Source organism: Canis lupus, chromosome 29 (genome assembly GCF_048164855.1).
Source record: "Canis lupus baileyi chromosome 29, mCanLup2.hap1, whole genome shotgun sequence".
Lineage (NCBI taxonomy): Eukaryota > Metazoa > Chordata > Mammalia > Carnivora > Canidae > Canis > Canis lupus.
This window is the reverse complement of record NC_132866.1, coordinates 9515131-9534369: the sequence shown is the minus strand read 5'-3', so window position 1 is coordinate 9534369 and position 19239 is coordinate 9515131. Positions and strand designations below refer to the sequence as shown.

Here is a 19239-nt window from a genome sequence, read left to right as displayed (position 1 = left end):
GGGCAACCGCCGCTTCTGTCTAGTTCCAGAATATTTTTCATCTCACCAAAATAAAACCCTAAACCCATCAAGAAGTTACTCCCCCTTTCCCCAGCCCTTCCGAACAGTCAATCTGGTTTCTGGATTTGCCAATTCCGGACATTTCCTATCAATGAAATCACACAATACGTGACTTTTTGTGTCCGGCTTTTCTCAGTAAATTTTTGTGGTTCATCTGAGTTGTTAGCACGTATCTGAACTTCACTCCTTTTTATGGCTGGTCAATATGCTGCTGTATGGACGAACCACAATTCGAATATCCGTTCACCTGTTGGAACATATACACCTCGGCTCTGTCCAAACCGAGAGTGGGGGCACCAAACCCCCCCCTCCGCATCCAGCATGAGCCCCCCCCACCCAGAGCTTGCCGAGACACCTGGCCCCCAGGAGGCCTCTGATGTCATGCCAACTTGCTGCCCTGGGGTGGGGGGCACCTCGCGGCAGGGATCAGGGCCTTCTGCAGAAGGAAAGACTCTGCCTTATGAGAAACAAGATAGAAACTGGCTTGTTCTTGCAAATGAGTGGCTGGCTGGCAGAAACCCAAGGGATCGGGGAGGGTGGAAGGGCGCGGGGCAGCAGGGTCTCCGGGCGGCTGCGCACTGGTCCCACCCGAGGGCCTCGAGGCCTCCTCAGCACCCCGGCCAAGCCTGCAGCACTTTATGACTTCACTTGTTGAAAGTCAAGCCACGCCTCGGTAAGTACATTCTCCACACACCACACCATAAACAGGTGCCAGACTGCTGGCGTCATCATCTTTCCACAAGTTTCTTTTGTCTTGCCACATGATTTAGGGTGGGAGTTTTCCAGGTGCCAACGGGAAGCCCTGGGCGCATTTGACTCCTGTCCCCAAGGAGAGCTCTGTCCCCGCTCTGCTGGGTGGAGGGCGAGTGGGTGACCCGCGGGGCCCTGCTCCCCGGCAGGACGATTCCGATCGCTTAGGTGCAGCCAGGCAGGTCACGGGGCCACTTTAAGTCTGGATAAGCCTTCTCTGAAAGGAGCCCTGCTAATGTGATAACCGGGAAAATCCTCTATGTGAAAGGCCCTGGCCGCGATGGGCGCAGAAACGCTGATTCCACGTTTGTGTGTTGCCCGGGGCCCGGGGAGGCCGCTGCTCAGGTAGGAGGTGCTGTGGGTGCGAGGGTGGAGCCGGCGGCCGAGCGGGGCTGGGTGACGCGGGGCCTCGGGCCGCACCTGCTCCCGAGTGCGGCAGGAGAAAGCACAGCTGCCGGGGAGCACACCTGCGGCCGCAGCCTCCGGAGTCCCAGACCCCCCCAAATGTAAGTAGCGGGCAGGGCTGTACCCACCTTCCCTTCTGGTCCCGGGGGCCGGGGGGCTGGCAGGGCTGCAGCTCAGCAGGACAGAGCTCCCGGAAAGCCAGGCCTGCTCTCCCGCCGGCCCTCTGTGGTTTTGAAATTTGCACTGAGCCAGAAGTAGGTGGTTGGGTTTTGTGTTTAAGATTTATTTATTTTAGAGAGAGAGAGAGCGTGAGCACAAGCAGGAGAGGGAGAGGGAAGGAGAGAATCTCAAGCAGACTCTCCGCTGAGCCAGACACCGGGCTCGATCTCACCACCCAGAGATCATGACCTGAGCCAAAACCAAGAGCCTGAGGCTCAACCCACTGAGCCCCCCGGGCACCCTGACCCAGGAGTAGTTTTGTCATTGTCCTTTAGTCCATTCATGCGAACAAAAAGCCAGCCCAAGCGCTCTGATTTGTGATACCATTATTGAATTTAATCTGGTGAATGAGTGTCAGAAATTAATATTACAGAGAACCGCATGACATTCCAACTGTGTGTGGGTTAAACTGGTTGGCACAGCGGGGTGGCAGTCATTGATAGGGGCATAATGATTAACACCCAACATTATTTGCTAATGAGGCATCATTTTCCAAATGAACATCAAAAGAAACCCTGAACTGATCAATTTTAAATGCATGAAGGTTTTCATATTCTGTGAGCATATGATACATATATATTTTTTTTTTCCGATCTTATAAACAGTAAACAGAATGATTTAAGGAATTGCCTCCTTTTGACACAAGGGTTTGGAGTGAGAGAATCAATCGATCATTATAGGGACGTCACCTGCAATTTTCCCAGTTTGGGGGCGTTTTATTTGTGCTGCTGAAAATACTCACATTTTATTTTCCCGTGACTGTTCGGTACACATAACACATGGAAGCTCCTCAGTCAGTGGTTGAATAGATAAGCAATCAGTGGACAAATTTTATTTGAAGTGAGTCAATCACTGAAGTTTTCTGAGCAAATACTAGGGTGTAAGCAAACACTGCTGCGGAAGGAATCTTGAATTAGAAGGCAGGAGGCTGAGTCGTTTTTCCAGCTCTGACTTCTCCAAACTGGGTCTTGGGCAAGCTCCCTTGCCTTCCCCGGTTTCAGTTTTCCACCCTGGATTAGCCTGGTAATCCCTAAGGCTCCAGCTCTAGAAGTTGATAATTTTACAAGTTTTCCATAACTTAGTTTCTCTATGTAGAAAAAGCGAGAGGTTATAGGGTCTCGTGGAACTTAGACGACGTCGGTGCAGCCGCGGCTTTGTGGGCTGTGCAGGAGGCATCCTCACGATGCTGGTGATCAGTCACCAGCGTGGCTAAGTGAGCCCGTGGAAGGGGTCTAGTTGTCCTGGAAGCCCCCTGCTTTATGGGATTATGTATTCCTTGTCTGGCCCCGGCTACCCCTTTTCCTCACCAAGAAAACCATCCTGCCTTCATGAAAATATGTGCAGAAGCAAAACTGATTTGATGAAGCAAGTGCTTAGAGTAAAAAAAAAAAAAAAAAAAAAAAAAAAATACCGTATGGCACCGAAGGGAAGTGGATTTCACACCCCCTAAGGTTGGACCCCGGACCCTCGTGGTCACTTGATGGGGGAACTGCCACACTCTGCATTTCCAAAGTGAGCACCAGGAGAAACAGCACCCCGAAAGTGGCCCTCCTGGAGTAATCTTTGGCAACTGCGCCCCTCCTGTCACTTTGTGGATATACCTACATGTGTACGTTGGCGTTAACACAGACTCCGTAACAAACTCGTTTTTCAGAAGCGTCTGCCAACCCCGGGGTGGGGAATAAAAACAGCAGCCCATACTGGGAAGGAAGTCTGGGTGGCATATCGCAAAAGAAAAGCCTTCAAAAGCGATTTTCCATGATGTGACTGCAGAGATCAACATTTCCCATCATCTGGCTTTTGAGTTTGGGGAGACGCGCAGAGAAAGCCTCAGATCTTCTTCGATGTTACAGATGTGCTTACCCTTTTATTTCTTCTAGTTGCTTCTGGTAAAATCCTGAGGGACGCTGACACCCTGAATCGCCATGGGCAATGAGAACAGCACCTCGGAAAGCCAGGTGGGTGTCAGGGAGCTTCCCCCCTCAACCTACATGGGTCCCTTGACTGACTTTGATTAGATTTTTTCAGCATCTCCTCTCCGCCCAGGAAGGAGGAAGCTAAAACACACATTATACATAGATACATACGGGCACATATGTATTTCCAGAAGTATTTACCATTTGCATTTTCAGAATTCTTGTATTAAGGCTAGCTCTGATTTTATAAACTATATATTTTTTAAAAACCTAGCTTAACTGTGCTTTTATTCTGTGCTTTTAAAATTGACAAAATAAGAGTTTGGCACATTTTTCCTGCATCGTGCCCACCCCATCCACTTACTTCTATGGATGCATCAGAGAAGGTTGAAATGAAACCTTATCCATCCTTCTCCCCCAAATAAAATTATGGCCCTTAAAAAGTGATCTTCAAATCTATCAATGTTGAACTATCTATGTTCGTTAGTGAACATCTATCATTGTTAAAGGTGAACTATCATTTCCATGTTGGGTAAGGTTTTCATGATTGAGGAATGAGCCTCAACTGCTTAATTGTGCATACGGCTGGGATTGTTAAAATAGATTCAAATTTTATAGCTCTTCATTTTCAGTTTGAGAGACTCAATTCAATGACCCGGTGAACAAAGTCAGGGGGACGCTTTCCTACCTCTCTCACCCACAATGCACATTTTTTGATTAACGGTATTGAGTTTTCAGAACGAGATCACTGGATCTGAAAACCAGCATAAAGCAATTTGTATTCCTTCTGCCTTTTTCTTCCCTATGATCTTCTTTTCTCAAGGAGGAACACAGAAATCGTTAAGAGAAAATGTTGGCAAATTTCGGTCTTTAGGAGCAGGCCAGAAACAGTAAATGGCAGGATCTGAGACAACAGGGAGAAGGAGGGACTGTGGCAAATAGGAGGGATCCTCTCCTGTTGTTTGAAGGACGCACCTCCCTCAACCCTGGCTGGTGGTGGGAGTGCAGGCCCAGTGTTACAAGACCTTCTTATCTTTTCAAGAGAAGTCAAAAGCCTCTATTTTTCTATAAAATCATAAAATATTTATAATTTAACTTTTTTTTTTTTAATTTTGAGACAATGATAGATTGGCATGCTGTTGCAAGACCTAAAACAGAGATCCCTGAACCCTTTACCTAGTTTCCCCCCAGGGTAACATCTTTCGAAACTACAGTGCAAACTCCTATCAACGTTGATACAGTCAAGATACCGAACATTTCCCTCACCCGAAGGATTCCTTGCATTTTCCTTACAGCCACCCCCACTACCTCCAGCCCCCCACTCCTAACCCCTGGCACCTCCTAATTTGTCCTCTCTGTCTGTAATTTTGACTTTCTGAGAACGTTATACAAATGGTGTCACACGGCATGTGACTTTTTGGAACTGGCTTTTTTCACTCGGCCTAATTTCGAGATTCATCCAGGTGGTCATGTGTGTCGGTAAATTCACTCCTTTTACTTGCCGGCTTATGCTCCGTGGTATAGAAACATCTGGGTTGTTTCCAGTTTGGGGGCGATCACAGTATCGCAATGTCACAATAAAGCTTATTGTGAACCTTTGCATACAGATTTTGCGTGTGTGTGAATATAAGTTTTCATTTCTCTGACGCGAACGCCCAAGAACTCAATTGCTGGGTCACGTGCTAGTTGCATGTCTAGTTTTATATAGCAAGTTCGGTGTTATAGCATGTTTAGTTTTATAAGGAACCACCAAACGGTGAGATAGAACCCTTGTACCATTTTACATTCCCACCGGCAATGAGCAATGGATGAGTGACCCAGTTTTTCCACACCCTGGCCATCATTTGGTGGTGTCGCTATTTGGTGGCACCATGCTGATATGTGTCTTGTGATATGTCACTCTGGTTTTAATTTGCATTTCCCTGAAAACTGGCGTTGCTGATCATCTTTCATGAACTTGTGGCGGTCTGTGTGTTCTCTTTGGTGAAATACTGTGTTCATGTCTTTTACGCATTTTCTAATTGGCTTTTTTATAAACTGTTGAGTGTTAAGAGTATATAGTCTAGATACTACTCCTCTGTCAGATTGCGGTTTGCAAGTATTTTCTCCGGCATGTAGCTTGTCTTCTCATCATCTTAAGAGGGTCTTATACGAACAAAAGTTTTTATGAGATCAGTTTTTCCTTTTCCTTTTCTGCCAAGTCTAGCACTTTGGGTGTCAAGTCTAAGAATTCTCTTCTACATCCTGAAGATTTTCTCCTGTGTTATCCTTTCCAAAGATTTTATAGTTTTATATTTAAGTCTATGACTTATGTTGCATTCATTTTTGTGTAAGGTCTGAGATTTAGGTCGAAGTTCATTTCCTATGTTTTTGTTCTGTTTGGTTTTGTCCGTGAATGGCCATCTCTCCACTACCTTGTGTGGCAGACACTATTCTTTCTCTCTTAAATTGCTTTCACACCTTGGTCAAAAATCAGTAGGTCCTATTTGTGTGAGTCTGTTTCTGGTTTCTGTTTATTGACCCACTTGTCTACTCTTCTGCTGATACCACACAGTCTTGATTACTGCTGCTATGTAATAAGTCCTGTCCCTTGACTACTTTTCAAAATTGCTTTAGCTATTTTAGCTAGGACTTAAAGCTTTCCACATAAATTTTAAAATAAGCTTGTCTATGTCCCAAAAAGGTCTTGCTGGGATTTTGGTAGGGATACATTAAAACCTATAGATACACTGGGGAAATTGACATCTTTACTATGATGAGTCTTCCAGTCTATGGACACATAGTGCTTCTTTTTTATTTCTTTCATCATCATTTCATAAACTTCAGCGTATATATTCTGCATATGTTTTAAGTTTACGCTTAAGTGTTTCATTTTATTTGCAGTGATTATACATAGCATTGTGTTTTTAATTTTGGTTTCTACATGTTCATTGCTAGTGTATTGATTTTTTTTTGGTATTGCTCTTATATCCTGTGACCTTGCTGAACTCACTTATTAGTTCCAAGAGGCTTTTTGTGGATTCCTCAGGATTTTCTATGTAGACAATCACGGTATTTGCAAATCAAGAGAGTTGCATTTCTTCTTTTTGATTCCTTTTCCTTCCTTATTGTGGCTAAGAATTCTAATACTACGTTAATTAGAAATGGTCAGAGTGGACAGCCTCACCTAGTTCCTGGTTGTGGGGGGAAAGCATTCCATCTTTTGCTGTTAACAAGTAAGTTATTAGCTTGCAGGTTTTGATAAATTCTCTCTCTTTTTAAACTTTCTTTCTTTTCCTTTCTTTTCTTTTCTTTTCTTTTCTTTCTTTTTTTTTCTTTCTTTTTTTTTCTTTTCTTTTCGGCCCTAGGGTCAAGAGTTGCATGCTCTACTGACTAAACCAACTGGGCACCCCTATAACTTCTCTTCATCAAGTTAAGGAAGATCCACCTCTATTCCTAGTTTGCTAAGGATTTTTATCATCAATGGGTATTGGATTTTTTCAAATGTGTTTTCAATTTTTCTGTGTCAGTTGATGTAGCCATATGATCTTTCTTTCTTCTTTGGGCTGTTGCTATGTTAGATTACATTGACTGATTTCCGAATGTTGAACCAGTCTTACATACCTGAAATTAATATTACCTGGTCGTGGTGTATAATTATTTATAAAGATGTTAGGCTTGATTTGCTAATATTTTGTTGAGGATTTTTGTGTCTAAATTCACTATAAACACTGCTTGGTAGTTTTGTTTTCTTTCTCAGGTTCTGGTATGCTAAAACTTATCTCCTAGAATAAGTGAGGGAGTGCTTTCTCCTATATTCCTAGAAAAGGTTGTGTAAAGAAATTCTACACTTTTCACAATGTTGGGAACTAATTTAAATCATATTTAAACACTCTGTGAGCCAAAAAGATGCTCCTGCTGCCTGAGGTTGGCTCATGTCCTACTTCTTTGTGATCTCATTAAAGGGATGTTTTATCTTGTGTTTTAGAGTGAAGAAGGGCATGGCCATTGGTTCGGTGCTTTCCATGTGCAGACACAGTACAGGCCCTAGACTCATATTCTGGCCTTTAGTCCCGCTGATTCACAAACTAAGTGGCTCAATTTCAATACCTTCTCTAAAGACTTGCAGATCTGTTTGGGTCCCAAACCATCTGGAAGCTCTACTGTTGGCTACAAACACAATAGAGCCCTAGTTGTCACTGGGGGTGTATTTGCTCCTACCCCCAGGACATTTGTCAATGTTTGAAGGCAGGTTTGGTATCACAGCCCCAGAGTGGGGGTGCTACTGGTATCTAGTAGAGGTCAGGGATGCTGCTAAATGTTCTCAATGCACAGGGATGGCCCCACGCAGAGAGTTATTCTTCTGAAAATGTCTAAGGTGCCAAGGTTGAGAAAACCCAGAATAGCAGAACATTTATCTTGCCTGCTTGAAGAGAACTCCTTGGGGCGGTGGCTGAACTTTAATCTGAGATGAATTTCTACCTGAATACAGGCAAATTAAAGTGGCTTACGTTTTTTCTTCATTACATTTACTAAATTACACTGTCCAGAAATGGAAGGCTGGTTGCTTAGAATAGACTAACAGAGATGGAATTGCTAGGTCAAATAAAGGGTGTTTTCAAAACTCTTGCTATACAACTAGATCTAGATTTATCTGTATCTACATACAAAATACTTTCTGGAAAGGTGATGCAAATTTATACTTTTCTCATCAGGGTATGAGGGGGTCCATCTCACTAGATCGTTGCAAGCAACGGATATATTTCAGTGTTTCAGATCTTTACCTCTCACCTCCTGCCAGCCCCCAGCCCTGTCCTCTCTCTTCATCTGTTCCCTGCTGGAGCAGACAGGAGGTGTCTTCCTGCCATTGCAAATTTTCACATCTCCAGCCTCAGTCAGATATGGCCCAGCAGGACGTGATGGCATTGTCTTTAGGAGTCCAGGGTCAGTACAAGGTTTGCCTTCCACAGAGAAACAAGTGGGAGTGAAGTATGTTTGGCTACAGGATCAGGGATCCCCTGTGGGGCTTGTGTTCCAGACTCATCTTTCTACCGTATTTTGAATGATCCATGGTTGTCCCATGTTTCTCAAACCTGAACTAGACTCCTCCTCCTCATTCCTTTACTCCTCCTGCATCCCCCTCCTACATACCATGATCTACCCTACTACCATCCAAGACAGAAATCTGGGGGTCACCTCTGACTCCACTCATTCCCATTCTCCCCATGTAATAAATCATTCTATGAATTATAATTAATAAATTAATGGTCTGGCCATTTAGTCTTTCTTTCTTTTTTCTAGCCAGCCTGAGTCATGCTGCGAAAGGTGGGCCCAGATTGGTGACGGCCCCATTAATATCACTTAGAGCCCTTTCTCAGAAGATGAACACATAGCGCATGTCCAAGATGTAGTTTTTTTCTAATTTTTTTCCCCTCTCCACCCCCACTACACACCCTATTACCGTACACCTGGATCGGTGCAGGGGCTGCTTCAAACTTCTTCTGCTCCAAACTAGTTTCTCTGCCTCCACACTCCTTCCTTTACCCCATCCATGTCCCCAGGCCTCTCCCAGAGGCTTTTCCTCTGCACAGGTACACGTGGAGGCCCCAGCATTCTACTTACAAGTGAACTCTTGGAAGGGAAGATAGGGGTCTGAAGGAACCTCCTGCTCACAGATTAAAGACCAGGCACTGAGGACCAGCCATGTCACCAGGGCAAAGGATGAGGACAGGCCTGCCCAGTGCCACCCCTTGCCTTCCTCCTATGCCCTCGGGTGGCAGGTGCCTTTCCCTCCATTAACTAATGTCCCCTGGTAGCCATGGGCAGGGTGGGAGTACACGCAGCAGGAATAGAAACCAGCCAAGAGTGCCCTCTGGTACTGCGGGGACTCCTGTTCACTGTGGCCCCTCCTAACAGCGAGACTCCTTTGCTTTCAGCAAGAGAACTCCGGCTTGCATAACGTCATCCTGTGGCCTCCAAACCCTGAGCCTGCACAGGTACCGGGAGGTGTGCTATGTGTGGTCTGCTCTCTGCCCCCTTCCTAACATCTAGGCGTTTGCACGCTTTGCATGTTCCTTTAAATTTTTAAGTTTTCTCCTTCTCCTATTGCCTCCTTCCATCTACCTCAAATGAGTTGTAAAACACAGAAGAATCTGCAATACATGTTCAGATTTTTTAAGAGAACATTTTGGCGTGCCTGCCCCAACACTGGCACAGCTGCTATGCCGTGAGATGCTCAATAAGGCTCATGTTCTCAAGGTATTGCAGACGCTGGGAGCCCCCACTAACCTTCCACACTCCTCGGCTTTGCTTTTCCTAGTCCTGGAGTGAGGCTTTGTACGGGGCAGTGGCCCTGTCTTCACCACCACATCACCAAAACTGATGTGTTGTAAAAAAAAAAAGAAGCTTGTGTTCTGAATCAGTTGTCGGTGTCGTCGTGCAGCTGGCTGAGTCCCAGAGCTTTAGCTCCGGCTGAACCGTTTGCCATCCACTGGGGAGGAGGGCAAATCCGAAGTTTTACATCCATTTCAAGATTTTTCCTGGAGAGAATGTCAGGCAAGGTTGGTGTGTGCTTGTGGGTGAGGTGACGGTGAGACGGTTAAATGGCACCTGCTCTGAAATCAGGAGGGGTGTTAGGCCCCTGGGTGGTGTGTTCTTGGCTTTAAGGAAAGAGCCTGGGTGCCTCAGTCAGTTGAACGTCAGATCTTGGTTTGGGCTCAGGTCATGATCTCAGGGTCAGTTGTGAAATCGAGCCCGTGAAATCTGCTTGAGATTCTCTCTCTCTCCCTCCCTCCTCCACTGCTCTCTCTCTCTCTCTCTCTCAAATAAATAAATAAAATCTTAAAAAAAAAAAGAAAAGAGCTGCTCCACCCCCAAAGGTAGCTGTTGGGTAGGTCTGCTTGGTGTGATGTTGCATAAACTGACCTCTGTGCTCTGAAGCCAAAATACAACAGAGGACAGAATTTGGAGATAAAGAAGAACAGTAGTAATTAGTACTTTGTCAGGCAAAGGAGGCTCCTGCAGGCTAATGCCTTCAAAGCCAGACCAGGGTAACAGGCTGAGGGGTCTTATGGGAAAAAACATTTCCTATATATACAGGATCTGGGTGGTTTCGATGGGAATGTGGTGCCTGCTGCACCGGCAGGTCCCCCAGGTGGTCTCCTGACCAGCGCTGGCACCAGCCACCCGAGTCTCGTTACTGAGCACACTGAGGTCGCCAGGTGTCAATATTGATACCAACTTCTGCAACAAAGGATTCTACAGAAATTTTTTCTGTTATGGCAAAATAGACATAACATGAAATTTACCATCTCGACCATTTTTCAGTTCAGTGGTGTGAAGCACATTCACATCCTACAATCACCCCCACCATCCATCACCAGAATTTTTTCATATTTTCAAACGGAAATTCTGCACACATGAACCAATGTCTCCACATTCCCCTCCCCGCTCCCGGCAGCCACCATTCTACTTTCCATCTCTGTAAATCTGACTCCACTAGGTAAGTCACATCAGTGGGATCAATTTTGTGATCTACTTCACTTATCACAGCCCCTTCAAGGTTCATCCGTGTTGCAGCCTGTGCGAGAACTTCCTTCCTCTTCAGGGCTGAATAGTATTCCATTATATATAACCTCACATTTTATTCATGCATTCATCTGCTGATGGACACTTGGGTTGCTTCCACCTTTTGGCTGTTGTGAATAATGCTGCTGTAACCATGGCTGTACAAATATGTGTGACTCCATGCTTTCGATTCTTTGAGGGTAGATATCCAAAGTTGAATTTGCTTGGTCATATGTTAATTCTATATTTCATTTTCTGAAAACCACCAGACTTTCCCACAATGGCTGCATCATTTTACATTCTCATCAACAATGCCCAATGGTTCTAATTTTTCCACGTCCTTGCCAACTCTTGTTATTTTGTTTTGTTTTGTTTTGTTTTGCTTTTATAGTAGCCTTCCTAGTGGGTATAAAGTGGTGTCTCATTGTGGTTAGAGGCTATATACTTGATCTGTGGTCAAAGAAGCCCTTTCTGCAAACTGATGTGCCCAGAAGGAGGCAGCCACAAAGTTCTGGAAAAGGAACATTCTGGAAAAGGGAATAGCGTGTGTGACATGTCTGGGAGGGATGAGCTTGTTGTATTTTGAGATTAGCAAAGCAAAGAAGGCCAGTGTGGCTGGAGGAGAGTGGGTGAGAGATTTTGTTGATATGTGAGACCAGGGAGGTGGGTAGGGGTGAATCTTGTAGGTCATTATCGGCTTTCTAATTGGGATTCAAAGCCACCAGTGGGTTTTCAGCTGAGAAGTGACATGAACTGATTTGAGGTTTTTAATTTAATTTATTATTATTATTATTATTATTATTTTATTTTTAGATAGGAACATGCACCCAAGCAGGGATGGGGGTGGGGTGGGGTGCCAGAGAGAGAGGGAGAGAGAGAATCCCAAAAAGACCCCAGAGCCCAACACAAGGCTTGATGTAATGACTCTGATACCATGACCTGAGCCAAAACCAAGAATCAGATGCTCAACCAACTAAGCCACTCGGATTCCCTGATTTGAGATTTTAAAAAGTGCTTTGCAATTGCAATTGCTATGTAGAGAAGGGTCTTTCAGGGGCAGAGGGCAGAAATGGAGGAAGGACACTAGTTAGGAGGCTGTTTAGAGGTCAGAGACACGGATGGCTATGGCTTGGAATGGGGTGGCAGGGAAGAGGGTCCCTGGATTGGGGATACATTTTGAAGGCAGAGAGGGCAGGCTCAATGTTGATGGAATTTGGGGATGAGAAAAAGAGAACTGAATTAAGGATGAGCCCTACGTGTTTGGTCTGAGCCGCAGAGCAGATTGAAACATTTCCCAGGATCAGGAGGGTTGGAGGAGGGGCAGGTTTAGGGGGATGGGAGAGAGTCAAAAGTTCTGGTTTGGCCATAAAATCCGAAGGCCTTTGGGTACTCCAATGAAATAGGCTTTTGGAGGCACAAGAGGTGGAGCTTGAGATGCACATCAGAGTCTTCAGCATAATAGGTGTTTCAAGCTAGATGAAGACCACCTGGGGAGAGAGTAAGGATGGGAAAAGGGACACAGGATGAATCCCTGAGATGTCCTTTAATATTTAGATGTGAGCCCAGGAGTAGGGGGAGTCTGTGAAGGAGTTGTAGCAGAAGACATAGGAAAATGAGGGATCTGGGAGGTCCACGGAGAAGAGTATCAGGAGAAGGCAGAGGCATCAGATGCTTCTGAGAAATCAGGGAGTAGACACCTGCCCATTGACTTGGCAACATGAAGGCCATTGACCTGAGGGAGACCTCATACGGCCCTTCGGGCCCTTGGTGAGCTCCTCCAGTGGCATGACAGGGTACAGTTTGGATGGGAGGGGCCTGAAGAAGGAATTGGAGATAAGGAAGTAGAGAGAGCGGCACAGATAATGCATCATGTTTTTCTAGGAAACAGAGAACATTGGGACAGTAGCTGGTGGAGAGAATTGATGAGAGTTTAAAGATTGAAGATCCTAGGGCGCCTGGGTGGCTCAGTCGGTTAAGCATCTGCCTTCAGCTCAGATCATGATCTCAGGCTCCTGGGATCGAGTCCCCACATCAGACTCCCTCCTCAGCGGGGAGTCTGCTTCTCCCTCTCCCTCTGCCTGCCCCTTGTGTGTATGCTCTCTCTCCCTCGAATAAATAAAAAATAAATAAATAAAATAAAATAAAAATAAATAAAATAAAATAAAATTAAAATAAAATAAAATAAAATATTGGAGATCCTAGATGCCCGCCTGCTGGTAGGAATGAGAGAGAGAGAGGCAGAGGTCGAAGGTAGACGGGTGATAGACAGGTGGACTGAAGGAAGGCTGACCTTGACTATTGAGAGGGAATGGGGTCGTAGCTGACCTGGGCTTACAGGAGAGATCCCCCTACCCTTGTGGATGGTGGAGAGAAGACAGCAGCAGATTCCCTGGGAACTATGAGGATGGAGGAGGGGAAAGGAGGCAGCTCTCTTCTGATGGCTGATTGGGGTGCACGTGTGACGGAGAGTGGGGGTCAGATGAGGCAGGGGGTGTACTGGGCTGCCTGGGAGTCAGGGGGTGGCAGGTGCCCTAGGAGACTGGGCCCGCATGCAGTCACGGAGAGAGGCAGGGATGTGAGGCCCTGTAGGACCTCTCCTCCTAATCTCTGGGCAGTGGGCCCACAAACCGTCTTAACGATTTTTGCTTTTGAAATTTTTTGGCAACCACTGAGGGCCGGATTGGTTATTGACCTTTTAACCTTATACTCAAGAAGTCAAGTTTAATAACATCACAATGGTCCTGATTCTGGATCCCGCTGACGAGTCAGTTATTTCTTCTTTGATCTGCACAAACCCTACTGAAACCCTGAAACTTGGGAATAAGGCCTGGATTTTATTTTTACCATGGGCTGGAGTGAGTCCACTCATTTCTCGGAGGTTCCTCCTCCTGAGCTAAGGGCTCACAACTCCAGACCAGCCCCTGGGGGTCAGGTGGATGCCTGGGGCTGCACGCTGGGTCCTCCTGTCCCTCCTGCTCCGTCCCTCCGTTGAGACTCATGGAGGCCTCGGGGAGGGCGAGTGCTCCCAGGGAGCACAGAGCAGCCCCGTTACTAGCATGCACGGCTGTGCCTCCCACCCAGACCCCAGGCCTCTCCTTCCTGCAGACGTGTTGGCTGGGGAGGAAGAGGAAGCCACATCTGTAACAGCAGCTGTGGAGGGTGACTCGTGTCTGGGCGGAGGACGCAGGCCAGCCCGGGGTCCACAGAATGTCTAGCGCCCAGCCAAGGGGAGCGAGTGTCAGCGTCCTAGATTGCGTGTCCCTCTTCGGGACAGAGGTGGAGGTGGCCTTGTGACAAGAGTCGCCTTCCTCCAGCGGCACCTCCTGGGGTTTCCTGCGTCATGACTTGTGTGGAAGGATTTATGATGAAATAAGACCCACCCCAGCCCGAAGTCCCAGGCTGCAACAGCGAGTAGGGCAGTTGCTTCACTGCTCGTGTGCTTCACTGGGAGTTCAGTTTTGGGGAGCCCCACGGAGGCCTCTGAGCTCTGAGCATGTGGATTCCAGGGTGAAGGGCAACATTCCATCCCCCTGTGTTACCCCCTCCTGGATTCTCCTGGAGGGGGTGGGTGTGTGTCATGAGAGCCTAATGGCTCTGACAGTGGGAGGAGGGAGAAAAAACATCCCATCCTGTTATTGTAATGACCCGACTTAAAAATATACAATCACTTAAAAAGAAAAAAAAATCTCTTTTAAAGCAATTTCATCCTCTGAGCGTTTCTGTACTTTGAGCCTTAGGAAAAAAAAAAAATTTCCCATCACAGAAACTGAGATCGATGCTATGAAGCAAGGTGACAGGACAGAGCCACCTGCCCTGCCCCTGGGGGTCAGGGGAGGCTCTCCCCAGGGAGCTGCTGTCTGAGCTCAGAGCTGAAGGATGAGCAGGAAATAAACAGGATCCAGAGGGTGGAAGCAGGTCCCCGCGTGTGCCCCCCGCAGCCCAGGCCTCGTCAGGCACCGCACCCCGGTTCCTGGCTCCGTGTCCAAGAGGCAGCCTGGCCCTGAGGTTTGTTCCTGAAAGTGACCTCGGCCCTGCGGCCCCGGGCTGCGGAATTCTCTGGCATCCAAGAGGCGGAGGACTGGCAGGACAAGAGGTCCCATGCTGCAACAAGCGCTGAGCCGGGGTCTGGGCCACCCCGAGACTTGACCGAGCAGGTCTCTGCAGCCTGGGCTTGGCCGTGGCTCAGGCACCGTGTGAGGATTCCTGCGTTTCATTAATAAAGAAACAACCCCTCAAGCTGGGCACATATTGTTTCAAGCTACAAACACTTGGGTCCCCAAGTTTAACTTGGGGGGGGCAGTTTCTCTCTTTCCAGAGGGACCCACGGAACCCAATATTCTGACAGCATTAAACTAGCCCTGAAAGAGACAACGGCTTCTAAGAGTCTACCTGCCGCAGGTGGGCATCTGGGGGTGATTTCACTGCATTTAACGAGAAAGAACTGGAAGGCAGAGACCAGTGTGAACCCCAGTTCATGACGACGGAGAGCCCTCCACTGTGAACCTCTGCTACCACAGTCTCTCCCAGGGACCCCCCTGGCCTGAGGCTTGCTGCTAACTCTCACTGGGGCCGGTATTAAAGTCTGCAAACCGCACGGCTCCAGGTTTGGGCCGCTTGCATCTTCTGAAGAATCGGATTAACTGCTTTAGCTCTAAGTGGGCCCAGCCCCCGGGGCTCTTAGTTCATGGGCTTTGAATCCGTTTCTTCTTACAATAATCATAACCAGTGTGTACAAGTGTCTTCTATGGTCTAGCCTTGTGGGAAGTGCTTCTCGTGTATTATGCTATTTAACCTTGAAAACCCTGTAATTGAGATCCCCATTTTCTAGATACAGTGTGGGAGGTGTAGACCCCAAAGGCTTACGGCTCAATAGGCAGTTAAGCTTGGCTTTAAAAAAAAAAAAAAAGATTTTATTTATTTATTCATGAAAGAGAGAGAGAGAGAAAGAGAGAGAGAGAGAGAGAGAGGCAGAGAAGTAGGCAGAGGGAGAAGCAGGCTCCTTGCAGGGAGCCCGACGTGGGACTTGATCCTGAGACCGCAGATCCCGCCCTGAGCCAGGCGCAGGTGCTCAACTGCTGAGCCACCCAGGCGTCCCAAGCTTGGCTTTTAACCCCTGCACCTGCACCCTTATTCCTGGGATCAGCCTCATGCTGCTCTGGCATGAGGATGAGCGGATGCAGGAATTCTAGGGGCAAAACAGTAAGGTTTATGCCTACATTTCAAGTAGAGTTGAGTAAACATTATAGGACACGATAGGCTACCCTGAGAAGCCAACTCTTGGAATAAAGAGACTCTCCTCCATGTGTGCAGCTCTTTGCCATATTGGCGAGGTACTCTCGTCAGCCACTGAGGCAGGCAGGCCAGGGATCACAATCCCCATCTCATAGACCTCGGTCTACAAACAGGCTAAAAGAGGTGCAACGATTGGGGCTTTCTGAATGGCCCAGCCTTCTTTAAATTATATTGCTTCTAAAATATTAAACCTGAAGGTACCTGGATGGCTTAGTAGTTGAGCATCTGCCTTTGGCTCAGGTCGTGATCCCAAGGTCCTGGAATCGAGTCCTGCATCGAGCTCCCCGCATGGAGCCTGCTTCTCCCTCTGCCTGTGTCTCTGCCTCTCTGTGTCACTCATGAATAAATAAATGAAATCTTTAGAAAAAAAAAAAAAAAAGATTAAACCCACAAAAGACATTAATACTGGGCAGTGTTTAAGGTTTTTCTCTCAGGCAGCCCCGGTGGCTCAGTGGTTTAGCGCCACCTTTGGCCCAGGGCCTGATCCTGGGGTCCCGGGATCAAGTCCCATGTCAGGGTCCCTTGCATGGAGCCTGCTTCCCCCTCTGCCTGTGTCTCTGCCTCTCTCTCTCTGTGCCTCTCATGAATAAATAAATAAAATCTTAAAAAAAAAAAAAGGTTTTCTTCTCTCCATGGACTGAAGATGTGAGAACATGTCACGTCCGGCATGTTAGAGGCTCCTGGGTTCTTTTAGGGTAACTGTTATCATTTTGACCCACATCCTCTTGGGGAGGGAAGATAGATATCGTTCACTGAATGTGTATCTCTCATTCACTGGCTGTGAGGATACAGGAACCACATTTTTTTTTCCTAATTAAACTTTTTATTTGAGAATTTTCAGGTTTACAGAAACATTGCAGAGACAGTACAGAAGTCCTGCTTACTCTTCCCGCAGCTTCCTCTAAAATTAGCATCTTATATCATGTCTTTTTAAATCTTCTGTGTCGGGCACCTGGGGGGCTCAGCGGTTGAGCACCCACCTTTAGCCCAGGGCGTGATCCCGGGTCCCAGGATCGAGTCCCACGTCGGGCTCCCTGCATGGAGCCTGCTTCTCCCTCTGCCTGTGTCTCTGCCTCTCTCTCTCTCTCTGTCTCTTACGAATAAATAAATAAAATCTTTAAAAAAATCAATCTTCCGTGTCTACTTAGAACTTAGATTCAATCCTCCCTGGACATGAGGCAGAAGCCTCGAAATCCCACTGCAAACATGACCCTTACTCTCTCCATATTCCGAGGGAAGAGTTGGGCTCCACACCCAGCTCTCTCTGACTCCGAAGCTTGTTCATTTTTCTGCCATATTCATGTCGGAAAACATTCCATCTGGGGAGGCTGAAAAGGGCACCCTTGGGGCCTCCCCTTTCTGGACCCAACAAAGTGCCTGGTGGGTGAGGCCCAAGGCCGGGGTGTCCCCTGCTGCCAGCATGGGCGAGCCACCTCAGTCTTTCATTGTCCCCCCAGAGGGGAAGAAGTGTTTGGGGTGACCCAGCAGGACCCGGCTGAGCATTTGCCTTCCCTTGACAGGGCAGATGGGCGGCCCAGGCCGGCCCAGCCAAGAACATGGGTGCCTCCATATTTGGCAGCGGGGCGGTTGTTTCTGCAATCCGATTCCTAGTGCCATGGGGATGACCTTTGGCCTACTCCCAGTATTCACCTGCAGTCACACTGCTCCCAAGCAGCTTGCTCACAGAGTGGGTGTCTTGGCAAGACCCTCTGGTCATGATCTAACCATGTTAATTAAGCCTCTTTATTGGCACAACCAGTGAGCCGAAGGGAGCACGGTTTAAGAGGTAAGGTCAGGGGATTTTTCTGTTTTTTTCTTTAATGGTAAGACACTTTAGCTCTTGATCAAGTGTATTTTTTTTTTTTTTAGAACTGGAAAGTTCCCTGTTTGAAGATTGCTTTAAAACAGACCCTGGGCTCTGGAGTATTCCAGCGCCAAAGAGAGGCTGCTTGTTTATTCAAGCAGTGGCAGCAAAGGAAAGATTTGAAGAAGCGACTTGACGAGGCAGTTTGTCATGTGGAGGATTGCCAGTGTTTTTGTCCAGCCCGCTGTGTGGAAGTGTGAGGGAAACTTTAGACACGCATGCTGTTTTGCAGTGACGCCTGTTGACACAGCAGACCCCTTGGAGTCCTGTGAGCAGCAGGACTTCGCGCTGTTGCTAGGATGGAGACATTGGAAGGGGGGCACTCAGAGACCCGGGGGCTGCACGTGTTTCCCCAGTTGGCAGAAGTTGCAACCGGGCTAAATGGAAATACTCTATTTTTTAAATGTTCAACAAATATTTATGAAGTGCCTCTGAATGCCAGGTGCTATTTTGGGCAACGAACCTAGGCCCCTGTGCCACATTATTCGTAAATGTCCCATTGGTTTAGTTACTTGGAGCGCGGCAGGACGATGGCAGGGATCATAGGCAACCATTTCCACGTCTGGTGAGCCCACCTAAGGTGGAGTTCAAGAGCGCAGGCTGGGTCCACGTCCCGGCTCTGTCACTTTCAAGCTGTGTGACCTGGTGCAAGTGGCTGCACCTCTCTGGGCTAGATGTTCTGATTTGTAAAATAGGGTTGTTGTAAGGATTGAATGAGTTTAAATTAAGTGAAGCACTTAGAGGGACAGAACTTGGCGCATGGAACGTGTTTATAGTAATAAGTTCGCTGTTATTGTTACAGCAGAAGAAGTGCTATGTTGGTGTTGGATGTTACTATTACTGTGCAAAAAGCATCGAACTTCAAGGAAGAAGGCCTGGCCAAGCCATTTGATGCTCTGTTTCTCATCTGAAAAATGAGAAACATTATTTTATCTTCCTGTTTGGCTCACTGGGATTTTGTGAGAATCTGATGGATGTCAAAGCACTTCAGAAATTGCCCATTGATAGTTCTGGTGCTTTTTTTTTTTTTTTAATTTTTAAGAAAGATTTATTTATTTTTGGAGAGAGCACGTATGAATAGAGGGGTGGGGGTGCAGACAGGGAGAGAGAGAGAGAGAGAGAGAGAGAGAGAAGGAGACTCCCTGCTGAGCACAGAGCCCGATGTAGGGCTCGATCTCATGACCCTGA

General features: G+C 47.1%; 1 protein-coding gene across 16 annotated transcripts in view; it reads left to right on the top strand.

The window, feature by feature from the left end:
• TACC2 (transforming acidic coiled-coil containing protein 2) overlaps positions 1-19239 on the top strand; it is a 213260-nt gene that overhangs the window by 18923 nt on the left and 175098 nt on the right. For 12 of the 16 annotated variants that reach the window (XM_072805034.1, XM_072805046.1, XM_072805045.1 and 9 more), the window contains 2 exons: positions 3315-3392; positions 9266-9325. The exons of 1 other annotated variant lie outside the window; for it this stretch is intronic. In XM_072805034.1, the coding sequence (XP_072661135.1) occupies positions 3360-3392; positions 9266-9325 (93 nt within the window). In that variant the 5' untranslated portion in view covers positions 3315-3359. Of the gene's footprint in view, positions 1-867; positions 1317-3314; positions 3393-9265; positions 9326-19239 lie in introns of those variants that run through there. 3 more of the 16 variants (XM_072805035.1, XM_072805040.1, XM_072805039.1) reach the window with 3 other exon arrangements.